Source organism: Anolis sagrei, chromosome 5, assembly GCF_037176765.1.
Source record: "Anolis sagrei isolate rAnoSag1 chromosome 5, rAnoSag1.mat, whole genome shotgun sequence".
In the NCBI taxonomy this organism is placed as follows: Eukaryota; Metazoa; Chordata; class Lepidosauria; order Squamata; family Dactyloidae; genus Anolis; species Anolis sagrei.
Window position 1 is genome coordinate 144,248,725 of NC_090025.1, and position 18,763 is coordinate 144,267,487.

At 36.6% G+C, this 18,763-nt stretch overlaps 1 protein-coding gene across 3 annotated transcripts in view; it reads right to left on the reverse strand.

The window, feature by feature from the left end:
* ZFC3H1 (zinc finger C3H1-type containing) overlaps positions 1 to 18,763 on the reverse strand; it is a 40,221-nt gene that overhangs the window by 13,242 nt on the left and 8,216 nt on the right. For 2 of the 3 annotated variants that reach the window (XM_060777457.2, XM_060777455.2), the window contains exons 5-23: positions 18,511 to 18,737; positions 16,863 to 16,986; positions 16,031 to 16,128; positions 14,687 to 14,890; positions 13,845 to 14,009; positions 13,233 to 13,370; positions 10,697 to 10,815; positions 10,254 to 10,400; positions 9,054 to 9,228; positions 8,776 to 8,907; positions 6,935 to 7,486; positions 6,722 to 6,831; positions 5,964 to 6,095; positions 5,113 to 5,234; positions 3,862 to 3,963; positions 3,645 to 3,764; positions 2,824 to 3,007; positions 2,032 to 2,218; positions 1,136 to 1,327 (exon numbers count right to left, since the gene is read on the reverse strand). In XM_060777457.2, coding sequence (XP_060633440.2) covers positions 1,136 to 1,327; positions 2,032 to 2,218; positions 2,824 to 3,007; positions 3,645 to 3,764; positions 3,862 to 3,963; positions 5,113 to 5,234; positions 5,964 to 6,095; positions 6,722 to 6,831; positions 6,935 to 7,486; positions 8,776 to 8,907; positions 9,054 to 9,228; positions 10,254 to 10,400; positions 10,697 to 10,815; positions 13,233 to 13,370; positions 13,845 to 14,009; positions 14,687 to 14,890; positions 16,031 to 16,128; positions 16,863 to 16,986; positions 18,511 to 18,737 — 3,230 coding nt within the window. The remainder of the gene's footprint in view (positions 1 to 1,135; positions 1,328 to 2,031; positions 2,219 to 2,823; positions 3,008 to 3,644; positions 3,765 to 3,861; positions 3,964 to 5,112; positions 5,235 to 5,963; positions 6,096 to 6,721; positions 6,832 to 6,934; positions 7,487 to 8,775; positions 8,908 to 9,053; positions 9,229 to 10,253; positions 10,401 to 10,696; positions 10,816 to 13,232; positions 13,371 to 13,844; positions 14,010 to 14,686; positions 14,891 to 16,030; positions 16,129 to 16,862; positions 16,987 to 18,510; positions 18,738 to 18,763) is intronic. The other variant, XM_060777456.2, reaches the window with a different exon arrangement.

Here is an 18,763-nt window from a genome sequence, read left to right on the forward strand (position 1 = left end):
CACTGCCATCAGGGCTCCTTGACAAACTACATATTAGAAATAGAAAGTTTCTATACAAAATTATTATATTATTGTTGCTGTTATTATTATTATCATCATCAGATTTATTTATATCTCATCTTTCTCCCCATAGGGATTCAAGTCGGATAATAACCACACAATCTAAAAACAATTTAAAACAAAACAAATACAATTTTGTAAAAAAAAATTAAATATTAGTGCAAGGATATAGAATTAAAATACAATTAAATTTACATATGAAGCTCATAGTCTCCCCCAAAATCTCTCACACAATTTAATAACAACAGCAACAACAACTTTATTTATAACCCACCCTCTCTCCCCAAAGGGATTCAGGGTGGTCTACAAAGAAACAAAATAGAGATAAACAGCAGTAAAAGACAATTAAAACAATTAATTAAAATTCACAAATAACACAGTAATCGTTAAAACAAGTAATAAGTTCTATAAATAACATAGTGAATTAATAGGATGAACATGAGAAGTGAACAATAAAACATGATATTATAAAGTTGCATATATTTTAAAATATGGCATATAGAAGTCTATTTAGTCTGGCTATTTGCCGTAGCATCAATAAGACAAACGGAATCAACAGTGGAAATCAGAGCTTTCCAATTTGTGAATCGTGACATGTTGGTGCGTTGGCGCATCACACAAACATAATGACAAATGACAAAAATATTGGAAATGTATGTCATTATCTTAGAAATCACGTATTTTTTTAAATGAAAGGTTTTCATGAGATATATTGTGTCTCCCAAGATTTTGTTAGTATGATTTAGCTTTGTGTTTATATCTCTTATAAGGAGTTGTTTTAACCTTGGTTTGCTAGTAAAACTTAATTATTGTGTTGCAAAAAATACATGACTAAAAAGTTTGTCACCAACATGAAATGTATGGAAGTCTCTGGTGTAAATTAACACACAAAATACATTTCACTTCCGAATATTGTACCCTTTATCAGATTCTTTCCATTGTACATAAAAGGATGCTCCTCCACAATGCTCCTTTCTCCTGTGTTCTAAGGAATCACAAACTATCAATATACAATAAGGCTAGAATCACTAGATTATATACCAAATGTAGCTTGGCGTTTAAAATAAGCAAGTACCTGAAATAAGGCAACAGCATTTTGATATTTTCCAGTGAAGAGGCTTAAGTGAATTCTATACAGCAAGATCTCCAGCAAGTGAAAGGACCAAAGATCCACATTTTCTTTTTCGTCTGGAGTTTCTGTGAGGAACTGCAGCATTCTTCCACACACATAATCCTTCCCATCAAAAGAGCTTTCCAGATTCAGAAACTGGATGAGAATTAAGCAAGAAAATGTTTTCAGAGTAAGCTACGTGTAAGATTCACTCCCTTTCTACTGATACAGATTTGTTATACTAGTCTGTAGTTTATGTACACTTTCAGATGTGTCCATATTACCTCTGCCCACTTTAGAAATAATACACCCAAACATACCCATTTAGGAATTTATAATATAAAGTAATAAGAAATGATGGTCAGAGTTTAAAGGAAGAGGACTGCAGATGCAGAACCATTTCAGATTTTTGTGTCCAATACAGTTTCTTCCACTGTATAACATGCTATTCTGGGACCCATTGCACTGGGCAATGGAAAGTGGACATTAAGAAAACTTAACATATGAATCCTAGTATCCAGTATAAAAAAGCCAGTCCAAAAAAGTAAAGACAAAGTATTTACTGGAGGAGGGATCTTTACATTTTCTGTAAGAACTCTTCAGTTTGAATCCCTTGAGTCAAACTTGACACAGAACTGGTTTACACAAGAAAACAAATCAGAATGCCAGAAGTGCCCTGATTTCCTTTGTACGAATAGTGGGCTAGTGCTCATTGTCTGACTGCTACATCTTTGGCCATAGCAAACCAAAGAACGCACCCACTTTTTCTTCCTCGGCTTTTTTTCTGGCTTGCAAGACATCCACATTTGCCTATAGAGAAACACTCAAAAATATGCAGCTTTTCCAAAGGTTAAACTTACTGTCCACCAGATCTTGTAAGTAGGGGCATATTCCACTGCCGTCTCACACATTTCTTGCACTTCTTCCTTTGTTCCTCTTTTTGAAAATAACTTGAGGTAGTGACACCAGATTTCAGAATTTTCCTTGTTATTTTCTAGTGCTCGAGCCAAAACATTTAAAGCAGAATCTAAGCATTCTGAAGATGATCTTCAATAGGAAAAGAAAAAAAGAAGATACTGCACATTCATTTTCATGTCATCAGCGTCACTATACAATCCTAGGGCTTACACAAAGAGTTTTCTTTTAACAGTCCTCCCCATCCCCCTACGCCATGACCTCTATTCTTCTGAATTTACAAGAGTTTGAAGGGCTCTGAAATGGGGAGCGGGAGAGAAGGAACACAAAGGAACTTATGGATAGCGCTCTGCAACTGTGGTTTGCTGCCAATATTTTCAGAACACCTGCTGATTTTCTGCTTGAAAGATAAAGACTTCTGTTTCTGAATCACCTTGCTGTCTAAAATGTCCCTCTGAAATCATCACCATCATCAAATGGATCTTTCCTTACAACTTCCATGCTGCAATGAAGCATAACTTGGCTTAAAAACATCAAAATATTTTATTACCCTTACTCTGGATTGTAGATACAGCAACAGATCTAACCGCATTTCTCAATTGCTTTTACAACAATAACCTACTTGTGGTTTGGCCAAGAAACACAGAGGCCTTTGATGGGCTGGATTACAGCTGCACAGGTGAGAAACCTCAGATAAAAACTGTAACTGATTTGTTTGCACAGGAAGAATTGCCTACCCTTCATTTTGATTCAGGTATTTATAGGTCAATTTGATCCAAAGCTGAACATTAAGAGGGTTCTCCAGTACGCTTGCCTCCAGGTTTGAAATGTCATCAGTCTCATTTGTAAAATAGCGAACGTCATCTGGAGTCACAACAGCATCCAGAGCAGGAATCTTGATTTTGTTTTCTACTGTGGAAGCTGTAAATAAAAGCATTTGTTACCAAAACCACTACATTTTGCATATCTTCAAACAAAAGATTCAATGCTAGAGAGAGGCCAAGCCAAGACAAGTAAAAAAAAAAAAAAGCCAGGAGCAAGGCAACCAGACTGAAGCACCTCTCCACAGCCAGGACATAACTGAGAACAATGGAAGCGCTCGGCCCATTAAATAGACACAGCTTGAATAAGACACGTCACAGTACTCTTCTATTCTGATTGGCCTAACAGGCAGGGCACACAGGGTAACTCCATGTGAGCATGTGGCAGCCTCTTCGCACGCCTCGTGACGCCAAATAGGAGGAAAAGGAGCCATGATTGGCTGCCACATGGCCCGATTTGGTCAAAAGAAACATGGCAGCTGGGCCCTTACTGTTACAGCCAGTCGAACAGGCCGGTTTGGCAGAAGAGAACCAACCAAACCGAATCCATGCACAAGCCTAATCTGCAGCATCTCTAACATCCATTGAGTAGTTTTATGTGTAAATATTTGAGTATCTGAAATCATTTTTATCATTGTAGGAAATATTTAAAGGGAAAGTCCAGTATGTTGCTCCATTACAATGTTTTACGCACCATTTCTTCGTCACCAACACTGGCAACTTAATTGCACTATTACCGTATTTAATAAGACCAGGGGACTGTTCTTCTTCACCACTGCTATCACTGTTCAATGGAGCCTTTTTCCGGTACTTAGGCCTCCATTTCCTTTTGTCTTTCCATGTTGTATATGGAGGGGCTGTTGGAAATGGAAAAAAATCAAATTGTAGTTGGAAAATCTGTATAAATAAACTGTATAAATAAAAAGCATGTCAAGCTACTCAAAAGTTACTTACTGTGGCCTTTGCTCTCATTGACTTTGCTAACAAGAAGCACAGCCATCTGATCCATTGCCATGCGATCTCTGTTTACTCCAAAAAGTTTTTCAACATATTTTTCTGAAATGAGATGATAGCAATGCTTGAGAAATATTATTGACAATTTAAAATGGATTCACATATCCAGAGAAATTCCCCCAAATCTTTGGAAATTTGTTAAATGTAGCCTAAGATAATTAGAAGGAATACATTGGTTTACATAAGATTGTTGTTTTTTGTTTTTGTTTTTTTAAACAGGAACAAAAATTAGTTTCAAAAAAAGCTATCACAGTGTTGTTAGGTCTAAGGTTTCAAGTAAAACGTGCTTCAAAACATCAAGAGCTTGTCATCCAAATGCCAGTAATACTTATTTTTTTTAAAATAAATTAAAAGGTTAGCAAACTAAAAAAAAAAGCACCCCTGGTATTTCAGGTATGAAGTTCAACATATGTGATCAGATGTAAAAAGCAGAGGTGTCCAGAATTTATTTATTATTTATTTACTGCATTTATATACTGCCTTTCTCACCCTGGGGGGACTCAAGGAGGTTTACAATAAACTAATGGCAAAGATTCATTGTCAACATACAGTAAAACAAAAAAAAATCATAATAACTAATTTATACATATAACTTTGACTTAAAATTACTAAAACCATTAAACATAAGACATAAACAAAATTTAAACATGAAAAAGGATTAAAAACATCTTAGTATAAATATTAAAATCACATGATCCAAAAAAATTGCGCACCATTGATTGTTACTGCACGTTTCTTAATTATTCTTTGTACTACAATATTTTACTAGCCAAAAGCTTGATCCCACACCACGCCTTTGTTCTCTTTCTAAAAGTCAAGAGGGGGTGCGCTGATCTAATCTTGCTGGGGAGGGAGTTTCAGAGCCAACACTGAGAAGGCTGCATCTCGTCCCCATCAACCGCACTTTCAACCGAGGTGGGACAGAGCAGGGCCTCCCCCAGAAGATTTTAATCTCTGTGATGGTTCATCGTAATCTACCAGCAAACTTGCGCCACTGCTGGGCATCCCACCCTCAAGCATAAATGAGAATATATTATAAAACACTCTTCAGTTATCCTTAATACTTTTTAGACTGAAGCAAGCTTTAAAGAAAAGCTTCCTTCCTACACCATTATTTTTAAAAATGCTTGCTGTGATTAACCAGAATAGGTAAATGGCCATCAAATTAATGATCGCAAGAAGACACAACACCTGTTGCAGTGCTTATCTCTTCATCAGTGTTTTTTTCTGAACAGCCCACCAATGATAAATTGTACGAAAGAACATCCTCAAAGAGCTGACTTCGGCTGAGAGTGCAGTCCTTCATGTGCTGCCTAGAAAGAAAATCCAGGAAAAGCTACTATGAATAGTCTATCAGAAGTACACAAATGCTGCTTTTAAACAAGTGTGTAAAATTACACAGTTAAATTGACAACACGTGAAGAAAATGTGTAGATAGGGAATGAATAAAATGCCAATGATAAGCTCTCCAGAATTCTGGACTTCTTTTTATTTTACTTTATTATTATTATTATTATTATTATTATTATTATTATTATTATGCAGGCAAACAATAATAATAGAGATCTATTGGCCCAACTGCATCTTGAGTCATATCATATTGCCCAACAGATGACTTGTTCAATCAATTCCCAAGACTTATCAAAATGGATCCATGTTCCTTACATAAAACTTCAGGAAACTGATTCAACTGTTCCTGTTTAGGTGGCATTCTGTGATTTCAAATTTCTGCTGCAGGAATTTGGCTACTGCGTAACCAAGAATTTGGGAATTTATTTTTTCAATTATATGAGTTATTATTTATGAATGAGGTATTTTAATGAGTGTCACCATGCAATTTAGTGACACTTCTTTGTTTAAGAAAAAAGAACATTTTTTTTCGGGAATTTTTTATTGTTAAAATAATTATACTCTGATTTAGTAGTATTCAAAAGAGATAACAAATCTGCTTGGGTTCCTGGGGCAGCAGCCCCTTCAGCGAATACTGCTCAAATTAAAGGAACACACTTTCGGACTATTAAGGGAAGGAAGAAATCACTCACCACTGGCAACCGTCATCATTGCATGTGCCTGTGAGGTCAAAACGGCAGAAACACTGTTTGGGTTCAATCATATTGCTGTGGGATACTGAACTGAGGTAAAGCTTTTCTTTTGTTCGAAAATAAGGACTAAACCTAAATGGAGTAAGTAAAAACAAGGGATGATAATGTTTTCAGGCCAAGAAAATCAGACTTAACAATGTAAAACAAAACACCCTAAAAGTAGTAAACCTGACTCTGTATCACTGCTTTTAAAGATAACAATAACCAGCCGATCAGCGCCACCTGCTGCTCAGACCAAAGGAGGACAGTGACTTGTTTGCCCTTCTTGCACATATGAGATCAAGCTAAATAAAGAACTGGGATGATATACAAATTTGTATTACATTTTATCTGAATTAAACCCTACACTGCCATCCCTGCCTATGTGATTTAATCTTAAAAGGATTATTAAAATGACACTATGGAAGGAAGTTTATCATTGCTATTTATTATCAGAATATTGAGAGTTTTGTTATTTGAGGCTACCACACAAGTAATAACAACCATGTTAAAGTAATGTTTCCTATGTTCAGAAGTTATGTTAAAACTTCAATCAGCACAAATCAACTGTTTGATTAACTGAATCGGGTGAGAAAAACCCACTCCGATCCCATTGTCTTCCATCCTATGGCCTCTAGTGATTCCCACTCATACTTAAACCAATTCTACAGCAGTATGCTGTTTCTCGCATAACATTTTTATTAATGGAACATACATACCTATAAGACTTAAAAACAAGAAGAGGGCTATGATATGGTCCAAATGGATATGGCTTTCCCTCTGTTTCTTTATTAGGAGCAGCAAAAGGATCTACATCTGTGGTTATTTCCTAAGAAAGAGATAAATACGCATTATTTTTAAGCACATAAAAACTTCAGCCAATGAGCCATCTAAAAACAAAATATTTTAGATTATTTAGTACACAGAATTACCTTCCCATATAAATTTTCTTCATTAGCAACCATAAAAGTTCCATTTTTTTTCAAGACATCTTCCAAGCCATCAGCTTTTACATAGAGTTTTTTCAGTTCATCAATATTCAGACCCAGAAAGAGTTCCGGTTGTTCTAGTGCCTTTTTAGAAAGTTTGTTCACATTTTCCTGTTTAGGGGTGTCTATGTGCTTAAGATTTGGTTTTGTAAATGAATTTGATTCTCTGAAAGACCTTCTTCGTTCTCTATTGGAGTTGTTCAGAATTTCATCATCAAAATAATTCTCCTCAATATCCAGAGTCAGTTTGTCTTGGGTTAGATCATGAAGAGATGGTTGAGGTAGTGCAAATTCGGGTTCTTCTTCTGTAACAGGGACAATAATCAATCGGTCTTTAATCTGAAGTGCTTGGGCCTCCTTTAGTTGCTGAATTTTGAGAGCATATTCATACTGCAGTTGCTGTAGCCTTTTTTTCTCCAGTGCAATCAGCTCTGCTGAATGTTTCTTGGGGCTTGATAATGGAGATTTATCCAATTTCAAAATTTTGTTTGGCTGCTGGGAAACAATTATGGTTTAATTATTGATAAAATAGATTAACAAACATGTAATTTAACACTTTAAAATTTTGCCTGAGAACATACGCACACAGCAAAAAAATCATCATTTCCTATAGGTCAGGGAAGAGTCGTGCCACCTTCAAGATGAAAGGACTATATTTTTCATATTTAGCTATATCACTTCCTCTCCTACTCCACGCAAACCGAATTTTTTTTTAAAAAAATCACTGTCAAATCACAAACTGTGTTTCAAGTCATTTCAGACTTAGGTTGACCCTGAGTGAGGGCTGGGTAAATGACCTTGGAGGGCTGTATGTGGCCCTCAGGCCTTGGTTTGAGGAGGACCCCTGAACTAAAACAATGGCATGTAACTATATATTAAAACCATTAAGATCATATTAAACATAAAACATTTAGACCATTTAAAACTGAGAATTAAAACATCTTAATATTAACATTTAAAATCACATGATCCAAAATTGTAGTCTGAAGCCATTCCAGTTGTCAAATTGCCCTTATTTCCTATTCATTCCTTGTACTGCCCGAAGGCTTGGTCCCATGGCCATGTCTTTACGTTCTTCCTGAAAATCAGGAGGGAGAGGGATATCTAATTTCACTGGGGAGGGAATTTCAGAGCTGAGGGGCCACCACCGAAAAAGCCCTGTCTCTCGTCCCCACCAACCACGCCTGCGAGAGAAATGGGATGGAGAGCAGGGCCTCTCCAGAAGATCTTAATCTCCAAGATGGTTCATAGAGGGAGATGCATTTGGACAGGTAAGCTGGGCTGAAATCGTTTAGGGGTTTATAAGCTAAAGCCAGAACTTTGAATTGTGCTTGGTAGCAGACTGACACAACAGGGGAGTTGTGTGCTCCCTGTACACCACTCCAGTTAGAAATCTGTCTGCTACCCACTGGACCACTTGACGCTTTCGAACAGTCTTCAGAGGCAACCCCATGTAGAGCATGTTGCAGTAGTCTATTTAAGATGTAACAAGAGCATGGACCACCATGGCCAAGTCTGACTTTCCAAGGTATGGGAGCAGTTTTAACTGTGCAAAATCTCCCCTGGCCACTGCTGAGACCTGGGGTTCCAGGCTCAGCAATGAGTCCAGGATCGCTCCCAAGCTACGAATCTGTGTCTTCAGGGGAAGTGTAACCCATCCAACACAAGTTGTAACCCTATACCCTCTTCACTGCCGATCATGCTTTCTGAACTAAACATGAAACAGCAGAAGTTTAATAGGTATCAGTGTTTCTTTAGGGCTAAATTCTCAAATAAAATCTTACCCCCAAATGACTGTGTTCAAGTTTTCGTTTTCCAATTTCTTTACTAGCCAATGCTTTTGCTCGAGCAAGCTCTTCTCCATATTTTAATGCCAGTGCTTTCTTTGCTGTAACTCGTTGTTGTACTCTATGGATCTGAAGCAATTCAACATTTTTCAAAAAATGAAACATTGAAGTAAGCTATGTATATAAAATACATCCTTAAATGTATCTAGTGAGATCAAAAGCCCAGATCACTATATACATTTCAGTATTTACACAGTAACAGGAATTTAACTCACTTGTTCTTGAAGCTTCTTCAAAAACACTTTATTAGCATTTAATATTTTTTCTGTTGCTTGCAGCTGTTCATTGAGTTTTGCAATCTTACTCTCAGCAAGACGAACTGACTCTTTCTTCTTTGCCTCTTGCTGCAGGAGATGCTTCAACACAGACTCATCCTTCATCAAAAGAAGTCTAATAGAACAAAGTTAAGAACTTAGAGTCATTGCTCCACATAAAATTATACAAAATCATCACCATTATCAAAGCTATTAGATATCTAGGTATTTTCAGTAGATCTTTAGTTTTATATTTGCAAAAGATTTCCAGAGTAGGATCATGGTACTAACAAAGTTAAATGCCAAAGAGTGAAGATATGTCACCATGAACAATTTTACAAGGCCCAACATTTTAGCATCATAACATTTTATCTAATACCGGAATACATGTACCAATCTTTGCAGAACACAGAATATCTAACAGAAAACAGAGAACACATATTTCAAGTATGCTTATGTGATAAAAAAAAAACATTCTAAAGTTCTATCACATACAAAAATAGCAACAAGCAAAAGCATCTACCTCTATGTGTTTTTCTGGACATTAACTAGACATGCTACAACAGAATTCATCAAATAATAATAGTAGTAATAGCAACATTATATTTTAAAAAATTAATTAAAAAATTCAACAGGCTTTCTGAAAAAGACTCATCTTTACTGCTGTTTTAAATTCAGATAGTAGATGCAGAGTCACAGCTTGCTATTAAAATGCTGCCATCGTGATATTATGTAATGCTTAACAATGTTTAGTGCAGATTCACTAATAGGCTACAAATGTCTGGGATGTTAGGAAATGACACATATAACTAATAAGCTATGGCATGAGAAAGGAACTATAATTCTGCATTTGCTGACATGTAAGCATCATATGCAAAATTAAAACATGTGGCTATACACTATACACTATGGATCCCCCAGAAAAAATCAGAAGAAACCATATAAAGATAGTAAATGGGTGAGAGGGCAAGATGTTAAAAATTCAAGTGAACTATTCTAAGATCAGCCAGAAGGAAATTTTGGAAAACTGGCCCATTAAAAACAGAAAGGTCTATAAAAAAGGTAACAGACTCAAGTAGGGAGATGCATATCAAATGCTGATTTTGCCTTTTCACACTAAGCATTGCTACTTGGGGTGAGTATTATAAAGAAGAGGCTTACTTGTGTTTTTTGAGTTTTGCCTCTGCATCTGTAACTTGTTTTGTGACTATTGCTATCCTACCAACTCCATCAACTTCAGCATCTGAGTTCACTGGTGGTGAACTTGCTTTCAGAGGTTCTGATATTACCAAACGTTGTTTCTCCCGGCTAAAAGATTCAAAACATATTATTTTCAAAGATTACATACACTTAGTCAAATAAAACTGAATAACTATACATACACATAGTTAACAAAAAAAAGAAACATGTAAAAAAATCTCTTGATTATGTAAAATTTGACCATTTTTCAAGATAACTTAAAAAATAAGTTGAATAATTTTAAATAAAATTATCCAAAATAAAGTTCAGAGCTTAAGACTAAGAGTTTTCCCCTGTTCCCCCCTCCCCACTTCCACAACAGCTGAAATGATTTTCTTGACTGTTACTATGAAAGATCAATATACCTAGCAATTTCTTCTTTTAAGAGTCTGTACTCCATTTTTTTATCTTCTGGTAAGGCCTCAGGAGTTCTCACAGGATTATTTTCTTTTTCAGACTTTAAAGGTGCTTTAGGTTTTGCTGCCTGTAACCAAATATTCAAGAATCCTATCAGATACAGGAACCGCAGTAATAGCTATTAGAAAATGCAAATCCCTTTTTAGAAAATGGGAAACCAAGCAAGATATGGTTAGTTCTTCATATGCAGAAGAAGAGAAAAAATTTAATGATCTCTACCAACTGTAACTTCCATGGAGTGGATAAGACAATCTTCAGCCAACGTATCATGGAATATGAATACTGACAGAACCAGTAAGGTATGTCATTGAAAGACAATTGAAATAACCAAGATGTTAAGACATCAAATTTATTTTAATGGAATACCTTGTCAACAAGACTTTTGTCCTCCCCCCAAAGTCACACTCCTGTTTACTCATATATTTGCATGTCCTACTTCATGCCTTTCCAATGATAGGCAGGAAAACATTATCTTACAGAAGAGATCTTTGTGATAATACTGTGAGGGCAGGCAGAATACTTATGTTTTGAAGCCATAATACATTTTAGAAATCCCCCAGAACAGACTTGTCATCTGGACAAACTTTCAAAAAGCCTGTACAGTGAAATGCAACTCCCTCCACTTAATTTCATGGGAGCTGTTTCAATAGTAACCACTGTTTGCTATTAGTAATTGATGGAAGAACACATCAAATTTAATTCAGATAAGACAAATTAAACTTAAGTCAGACAAGACAGAACTGCTCCTCAGTCAAAAGGCAGATCTGGGAAAATTTACATTTGCAGCTTGGATATACTCCTGCATTCAGCCCTAAGTCTAGGTGCACAGGTTTCATAGGAAGCTGGGAGTGCGTTTGCATACTTAAAACTAGTGCACCATCTGTTCTTAGATATGTCAGTAATGGCTATGACACATGCACTGGCTACATCCCTTCTGGATTACTCAAACACTAAATATGGGGTTGCCTTTACAACTAGGTAAGAAATCTGAGCAGCTCTAAAATGCCGCAGCCAAGTTGATAACCAGGCTTGTTATAGGAAACATATCATTCCACTGTTGTTGTTTTTTCGTGTCAGGAGCGATTTGAGAAACTGCAAGTCGCTTCTGGTGTGAGACAATTGGCAGTCTGCAAGGACATTGCCCAGGGAACGCTTGGATGTTTATGTTTACCATCCTTGTGGGAGGCTTCTCTCATGTCCCCGCATGGGAGCTGGAACTGATAGACCCGCTCTCCCCATATTCGAACTGCTGATCTATTGGTCATCAGTCCTGACACAAGGGTTTAACCCATTGTGCCAACGGGGGCTCCACTGTTCCACTGTTGCAATAACTTCATTATCGCCAGATCCCCTTCTGTGCCCAAGTGCTAGCTGTAACCCATACATTCATGAACGGCTGGCTCCCAGGTTATGTCTTTGAATCAAACATGAAAGATATTATTATTAATAGTAATCTTTATATCTCGCCTTTTCTCTCCATACAGAAACTCAAAGCTACTCACAACTAAAGCATTGACATAAACTTAATATATACAAATATACAAGTATTAAAACAGAATTGACCATCATTAAAACCATCTAAAATCAAAATAGTCCTGACAATCTTAAAAACCTCTTCTTTACAAGAATGCCTGAATAAAAAGGTTTTAACCTGCCACCTGAAGGAGAGCATGAAGAGGGTCAGTCTGGCTTCCCTGGGCTGGGAGTTTCAAAGTTGAGGGACAGCCACCGAGATGTCCCACCAACTAAGTTTGAAATGGAGGTGGGACTGAAAGAACAGCCCCTCCTGAAGATCTTAGGGCTTGGGCAGGTTCATACAAGGGAATGCGTTTAGCCAAATAGCCTGGACCTGAAGCATCTAGGGCAGTGGTTCTCAACCTGTGGGTCCTCAGATGTATTGGCCTTCAACTCTCAAAAATCCTAACAGCTGGTAAACTGGCTGGGATTTCCGGGAGTTATAGGCCAAAACACTTGGGGGCCCACAGGTTGAGAACCACTGGTCTAGGGCTTTAAAGGTAGTTTGAATTGTTTCTTATGTTACAAAGAATTAGCAAAAAAAACCTATTTAGCTGGCAAAGCAAGATTTTTTTAAAAAAAAACTGTCATAAAAGAAAGAACAGTCAACAGGTTTAATGGATAAAGAACTTTAGATTCCTGCATCATGAGCCCACTCACAGGGAATACCCCTGGGCACGAGATTGCTCTTTCATGGAATTTAGGGAATTATATACTATGCACTTCATTTGAAGAGGTTTGGTGCTTTTGCGTGTGTGTCTCCAAGTAACCTATCAACCTATGGTGACCCCATGGATTTCTTAGGCAAGGAATACTCAAAGGTAGTTTTGCCAGTTCCTTCTTCTGAAAAATAGCCTACAGGAACTGGTATTCATTGGCAGTTTCCCAAGTGCTAACCTTGCCTAGCTTTCAAGATCAGACAGAATCTGGAGCCTTTAGGGTACACACACACCTGCAAACATTACTTACCTCCACAGTTCTTCTAGCTTCTTTGATCATCGACTCCAGGCCACCAAATACACTCATAGTAGAAACAGGTTGCTCTGTATCTGACTCGCTATCATCTGAATCATTCAGTGTAACCACAACAGATTTGTGCTTTGGAAGCTACATAAACAGAATATTAATACATTTTTATTAGAGCTAACTGAATACCAAGCTTCAATTGAACATACAACCACATTTCTTTTTAAAATTGTACATAAATTTAATCTACTAGCTCTGCTGAAACCATATTGATTTCTCATTCATGCTGTAAAGTAAGATCTTCCCATATGTTCACAAATTACTACTGCCCATGTTGTTTACGATTTACTGAAATATGAAAAACCCAGAAGTCCCAAATCTCTGTTTCAACAAGGGGAGAGAGGAATGTTGACAATTAAGAATAGAGGGTTCATTGTCTTGTTCAATGGAGAACAAATCCAATCTAGAATCAGTACATGAATTAGAAAACTACTACCTTTGCTCAGAATACTACTACATTTGCTCTTTCCCTTGTGCCCCACTAACAGCAATGTTTACGTAAATAAAAAATAAATCACCTTTGCAAATGAAAATATTCAAAAGTTATTTTATTACCGTGATCACTGTTCGGGGTGGTCTAGGCACTCTAATAATCTTTGTATTCTTTACACGAGGTTGACACACTGTATTAATACTGACTGCGGAAAGATTGCTTCTTGTCACAGAAAGAGAATTATTTGGCAAAGGTGGTGATGGTGGAGCGCTGTTACTTGAATTATCCTAAATAAGAAAAAGAAGCATTAAGTTATGTGATATATCTGTGCACATTTTAAGATGTGGTGTGTCTGCATGCATATTCTTTGGTAGCCTCCTGTCCAAGTACTAAGCCAAGTTGACCCTGCCTGGCTTCCTAAATAAGACAGAATCCGGTGGCTTTCGAGTATTTTGATAAATTGTAGGAAATAGCTTATGATATTAAAGATAAGGTTAAATATTTAAATCCACAAATATTGCAAATAAATGTACATTTTGCACAAATCTGCTTATCTTGAAAGTGATCAGTTAGCCTATGCAAAGTTAAGGGTCTTATGAAATTAATGACCAAAGACCATACCTAACTTCAAATGAGTATATGACTGTAATCAAGTCACAACTCCATTTCAGCGATTTGAAATAACTCATAATTATTAAGCAAGTACAGCTGAGATGATAACCAAAATACAGGTGAAGCAATTTGTTCAATTTAGAGTGAATATATCCCTCAAATACAAGAGTTTATATGAAATTGTATGAGAATGTGGGGAAAGACTAAGGGACTCCCCACAACCTTCAGCTTATTCCATTTCTGGCCTACACGTCTTTCCAAACTTAAGAAAAGCCATAACACATTTTGGGTGAACTGCAGATTATGTACCAAGGATACCATCTAGTAGTTACATTCAGGAGTAGATGAATACCTCTGGTTTGAAAGATCTCTTGGTTGCCAGCGATTTCAGGAGCTCTTCCCTTAGTAACATTTCTTCTTCCTCTTCTTCATCTGCAAATGGAGGCTTTGGTGGCTGTTCAGGTTCTTCAGGTGGAAGAGGAGGAAGAGGAGGCAGAGATTCTGGAGAAGCACTAGAAATGCCTTCCACATACAACTGGTTAATAGGTGACAGAGTCTGAAATATATTTAAAGGAAGAAAGCAGTTCTAATTCTTTACTTTCTCAAGTAGGATATCAAGTAATTCAGGTGAACTATATTACATTTCAACATAGAAAATTAGTAAATCCTTTTCTAAGTGAAAGCTGTCCTGTAATGCAACCGACAGTACAATACTTACCTATTTTACACATATTGAGCTCAGTATGGCTTACAGTTAAGTCTATAAGCAGGGTTCCTCAAACCTTTAAAGCAGAGGGCCAGTTCAAGGTCCCTCAGACTGTTGGGATGATTGTTTGAAAAAGGCATGAATGATCTCCTATTCATACTGCGCATATCACATTTTAGTGGGGGGGAAACATGAAAAAATAGTGCAATATGTAAAATGAAGAACAATTTTAACCAACGTAAACTTAGACTTTAGAGGGCCATTTCCGACCCATGGTCCTTAGTCTGGGGATGCCTGGTATACAATTTCTGCCTTAGTTCTTCAAGCATCAGAAGTCCATGTATTATGAGATACCAAATGGTGTGAACACGATTGTTTACTATTAAGTGCCTGTGTAATTATTAAAGACCTATATCTAACATGTATTTTAAATCACAAACAGGAAAACATAGTGTCAAACAGGAAAACAGGACATCAAAGCCACCTATGCCGAGTGGAATCACGACCAGACAAATACCTAAGAACAAGGCTAAAAATGAACTAAAGTCACCTTTCCATGTTAGCTATGTATAGGAGTGCAGGATGACCACAAAAGTGGGAAATCTGCAAATTAAAAAATCCTATTTTTTAAAGCCGAGATAACACTTCTCTAGGAATCTCTAGGTCCTCCAGAGCAACCCCATGGCCAACTTCAACCAGAACACGGACACAGAGTTGCATTGGAGAACTAGTTTCTTAGAGAGACTATATTAATAAAATCTGTAAACAATCAAATCCACAAAGTGAATGCTACAAATGTGTTGGGCCAACTGTAAGCTAATTTCAATTGTTCTAAGTAAAACTTTCAAGACAGCCAAAAGGAATGTATCCACAAGAGAGAAGCTCACAGGAAGACACAAATGCTTCCAAATATACATAGATGGTCTAACAATACCTCCCCATTTCAGCTATTTCTACTTTATAATTCTTCAATCTTGCAAAATTACTTACTGAAACCTGTGGTGCAAGAGATAGTGAGATTTGTGGACAGGCAGAAGGAAAATATCCAACAGGACATTCAAAGAATGAAGGTTGAGCTGGAGAAGATGCTGCAAGAGGTAAAAACAAAGGACTGAGTTGAAACACTCACACAAATGCCAATGTACTTCCAACTCTTGCTGATATTATTTCTAAATATTATACATCTACTACTAATGAAAATATTTTCTTTTCTGCAACCAATGACTGACAAACCTTGACACCAAACAGAATAATTCAAACTCATATAATATGGTGTACACATAATCATCTCTGAGGTTGGTTTAGAAATCTTCATTGGTACAGAAAATGTCCAACCGATTATCAATAAAAGCAATGTGGCTAGACCATGCAAAATGTGAAGCCACATAAAAAGAATTGAAAATTATATTTCAGTTAATATTTGAAGCTGCATTTAAGCATATCTTATCCTTAAAAAAATAACAAGTACTGAATGTGCCCTGAGTAGCAAAGCCTTAGGTGGGAAACATCCCAGTGACAAATAGCTTAAAAATACGTATCATCTTTTCTTTTTTAATTCAGTGCATCTACGTCAACATAAGTATTGGTAGAAATACTGAACTTTGCGATGTGATGGAAGTAAAAAATGTGCCACTACCATACACTTGGTATGCTGAAAATGTAAGCTCAATGTAGATGCGGAATCTTTAACCAAATCCTTGAAATAGCTTCACATAAAATAACAATAATATTAATAAAATGAATAAATGTGATATATATATATTTAAAAGTTTTGTCAGAAAGACAGCGGAAGGGTTAAGAGTCTAAAGAAGTCAGCACTTACCAGGAGAATTAGTTTCACTTTCGGTGTCCATGGCAACTTCATCATAATTGTCATACTGATAGATCCCTCCAGCACTTTCATTAGTTTGCTTGTCTAATGACCGCCTCAAATCTTTATCTGAAGACTGTGCAAACATTGTATTAGTCTAAGATATTTTTATTTGCATTCTTGAACATTCAGAATGTTGCAAGCAAAAATACTACAAGCTACTTTCAGAAAGAAAAGCTACAGTAGAGATGATGTTTTGGATGTCTCCTGGCTTAGATTGGTTGGAATATTTCTGATAGTAACTTCTGTTGATTAATAGATAGCAACAAAAATATTTTAATTGGGACAAGCATTGTTTTTTATTACAAATTGACAAATCATTAAGATTTTCAGTAGAGACAAAATATGAAACACCAGCTTTTTACAACCCTCTAAATGGGTTGGACTGGAACTATGATAATTCCTGCCAGCCCGCCCAATAGCCATGGTGACTTGGAAATTGTAGTCCAACATAGTTAGAGGGCATGTGACAAGAGAAGAAGGATAATGTCTTTAAAGCTAGAGAACCATACTACAATAATTTCATACAGGTAGGAAAGGGTCCCTGAACAATGCCACTACTCCAACCTGCAGATAAATGCAGCTAGAAGATGCAAGGAAAACACAAAGTCATCAGATGGGGCCATCTTGCAACTCAAATACACAACAGGTACACCAGTTTCTGTGCTGGCATCAGACTTTAAAGCCACACTTCCAGATTTAGTGCTACTGATGGTCCTAAACCAGGAGTGGGGATAGTGTGGCTTGCTAATCATATGTCACTAACCAGGATTCTTTTTGTGGCTCAGGGCAACAACAAATATTTTTGGAGGGGAAATATTTCCCCAAAACAATAGGGCAGTGCTTCCCAAACTATGTTCCATAGAACTTTAGGATTCTGCAAAGACATCAAAGGGGTTCCACAAAAAATCTTTAAAATCAAATTTAAAATGGATTTTAAAATAAGACCACACAAGGCAAACTATTTTGTTTACAGTATCTAAAATAGCTATGTTGTGTAACAACTACTGATATCAGTTATGTAGTTACTGACTACACTTTTCAACATTTTACAAGAGCAATTAATACATAGTCGGATTTTCTCATTGATTCCACATTTCTTTTTTCCTTCTTGTACAACTTTTGGAATATTGGGGTGTTATTCATAAAATATCACAGTAAACTTAATTTTAAAAGTAGATGTTATATAGGATATTGGGTATTTGAATTAGCATAAAATGATCCAGAATATAGTTTGATTGAATAAATCAGGGATAGAGTTAAAGGTCCACTGAAAATAAATGACTTCTGAATGGTTCCATTACCACAAAGACTTATGAACTGCTGAAATAAATGGAAAATTCTAGAGAAGATGGGCATGGAAGTCTGCTACAAGAATTCGTCCAAGGCAAATAGACTCCTAACTGAGATAAGATTTCAGCTTCAGCCTTAAGATCTAATTCTACCAAAACTGTTGATCAACAAGGTGGCAAACCCTCAACACAGGATCTAAGTAAAACCTTCATTTTACCTGAAGCCACCAATATTAGTCCTACATTTCAGAAAAAAAGGCACTAATTGGGCTCATATAATTTCACATAATCCTTGTCAGAAAATGTACCTTGCTTCTTGATCTTATCTTTCCACCAACCAGCTTCATAAACCTGTTATACTGCTCTTCTTGATTTGAAAGATCACGAATTTTCCTGATTTCCTCTTCTCTTTTCCTTCTTTCCTCCTCTTCCTCTTGTTTCCGTTGTTCCTCCTCTTTTTGGGCCCTTTCTTGTTCCTTCTGCTGCTGCATTTTTTTCCACACTTTTGTTTGCTGTTTCCTCACTGCTTGCTTAGCTTTAAATAAAGAATATTACTTAATT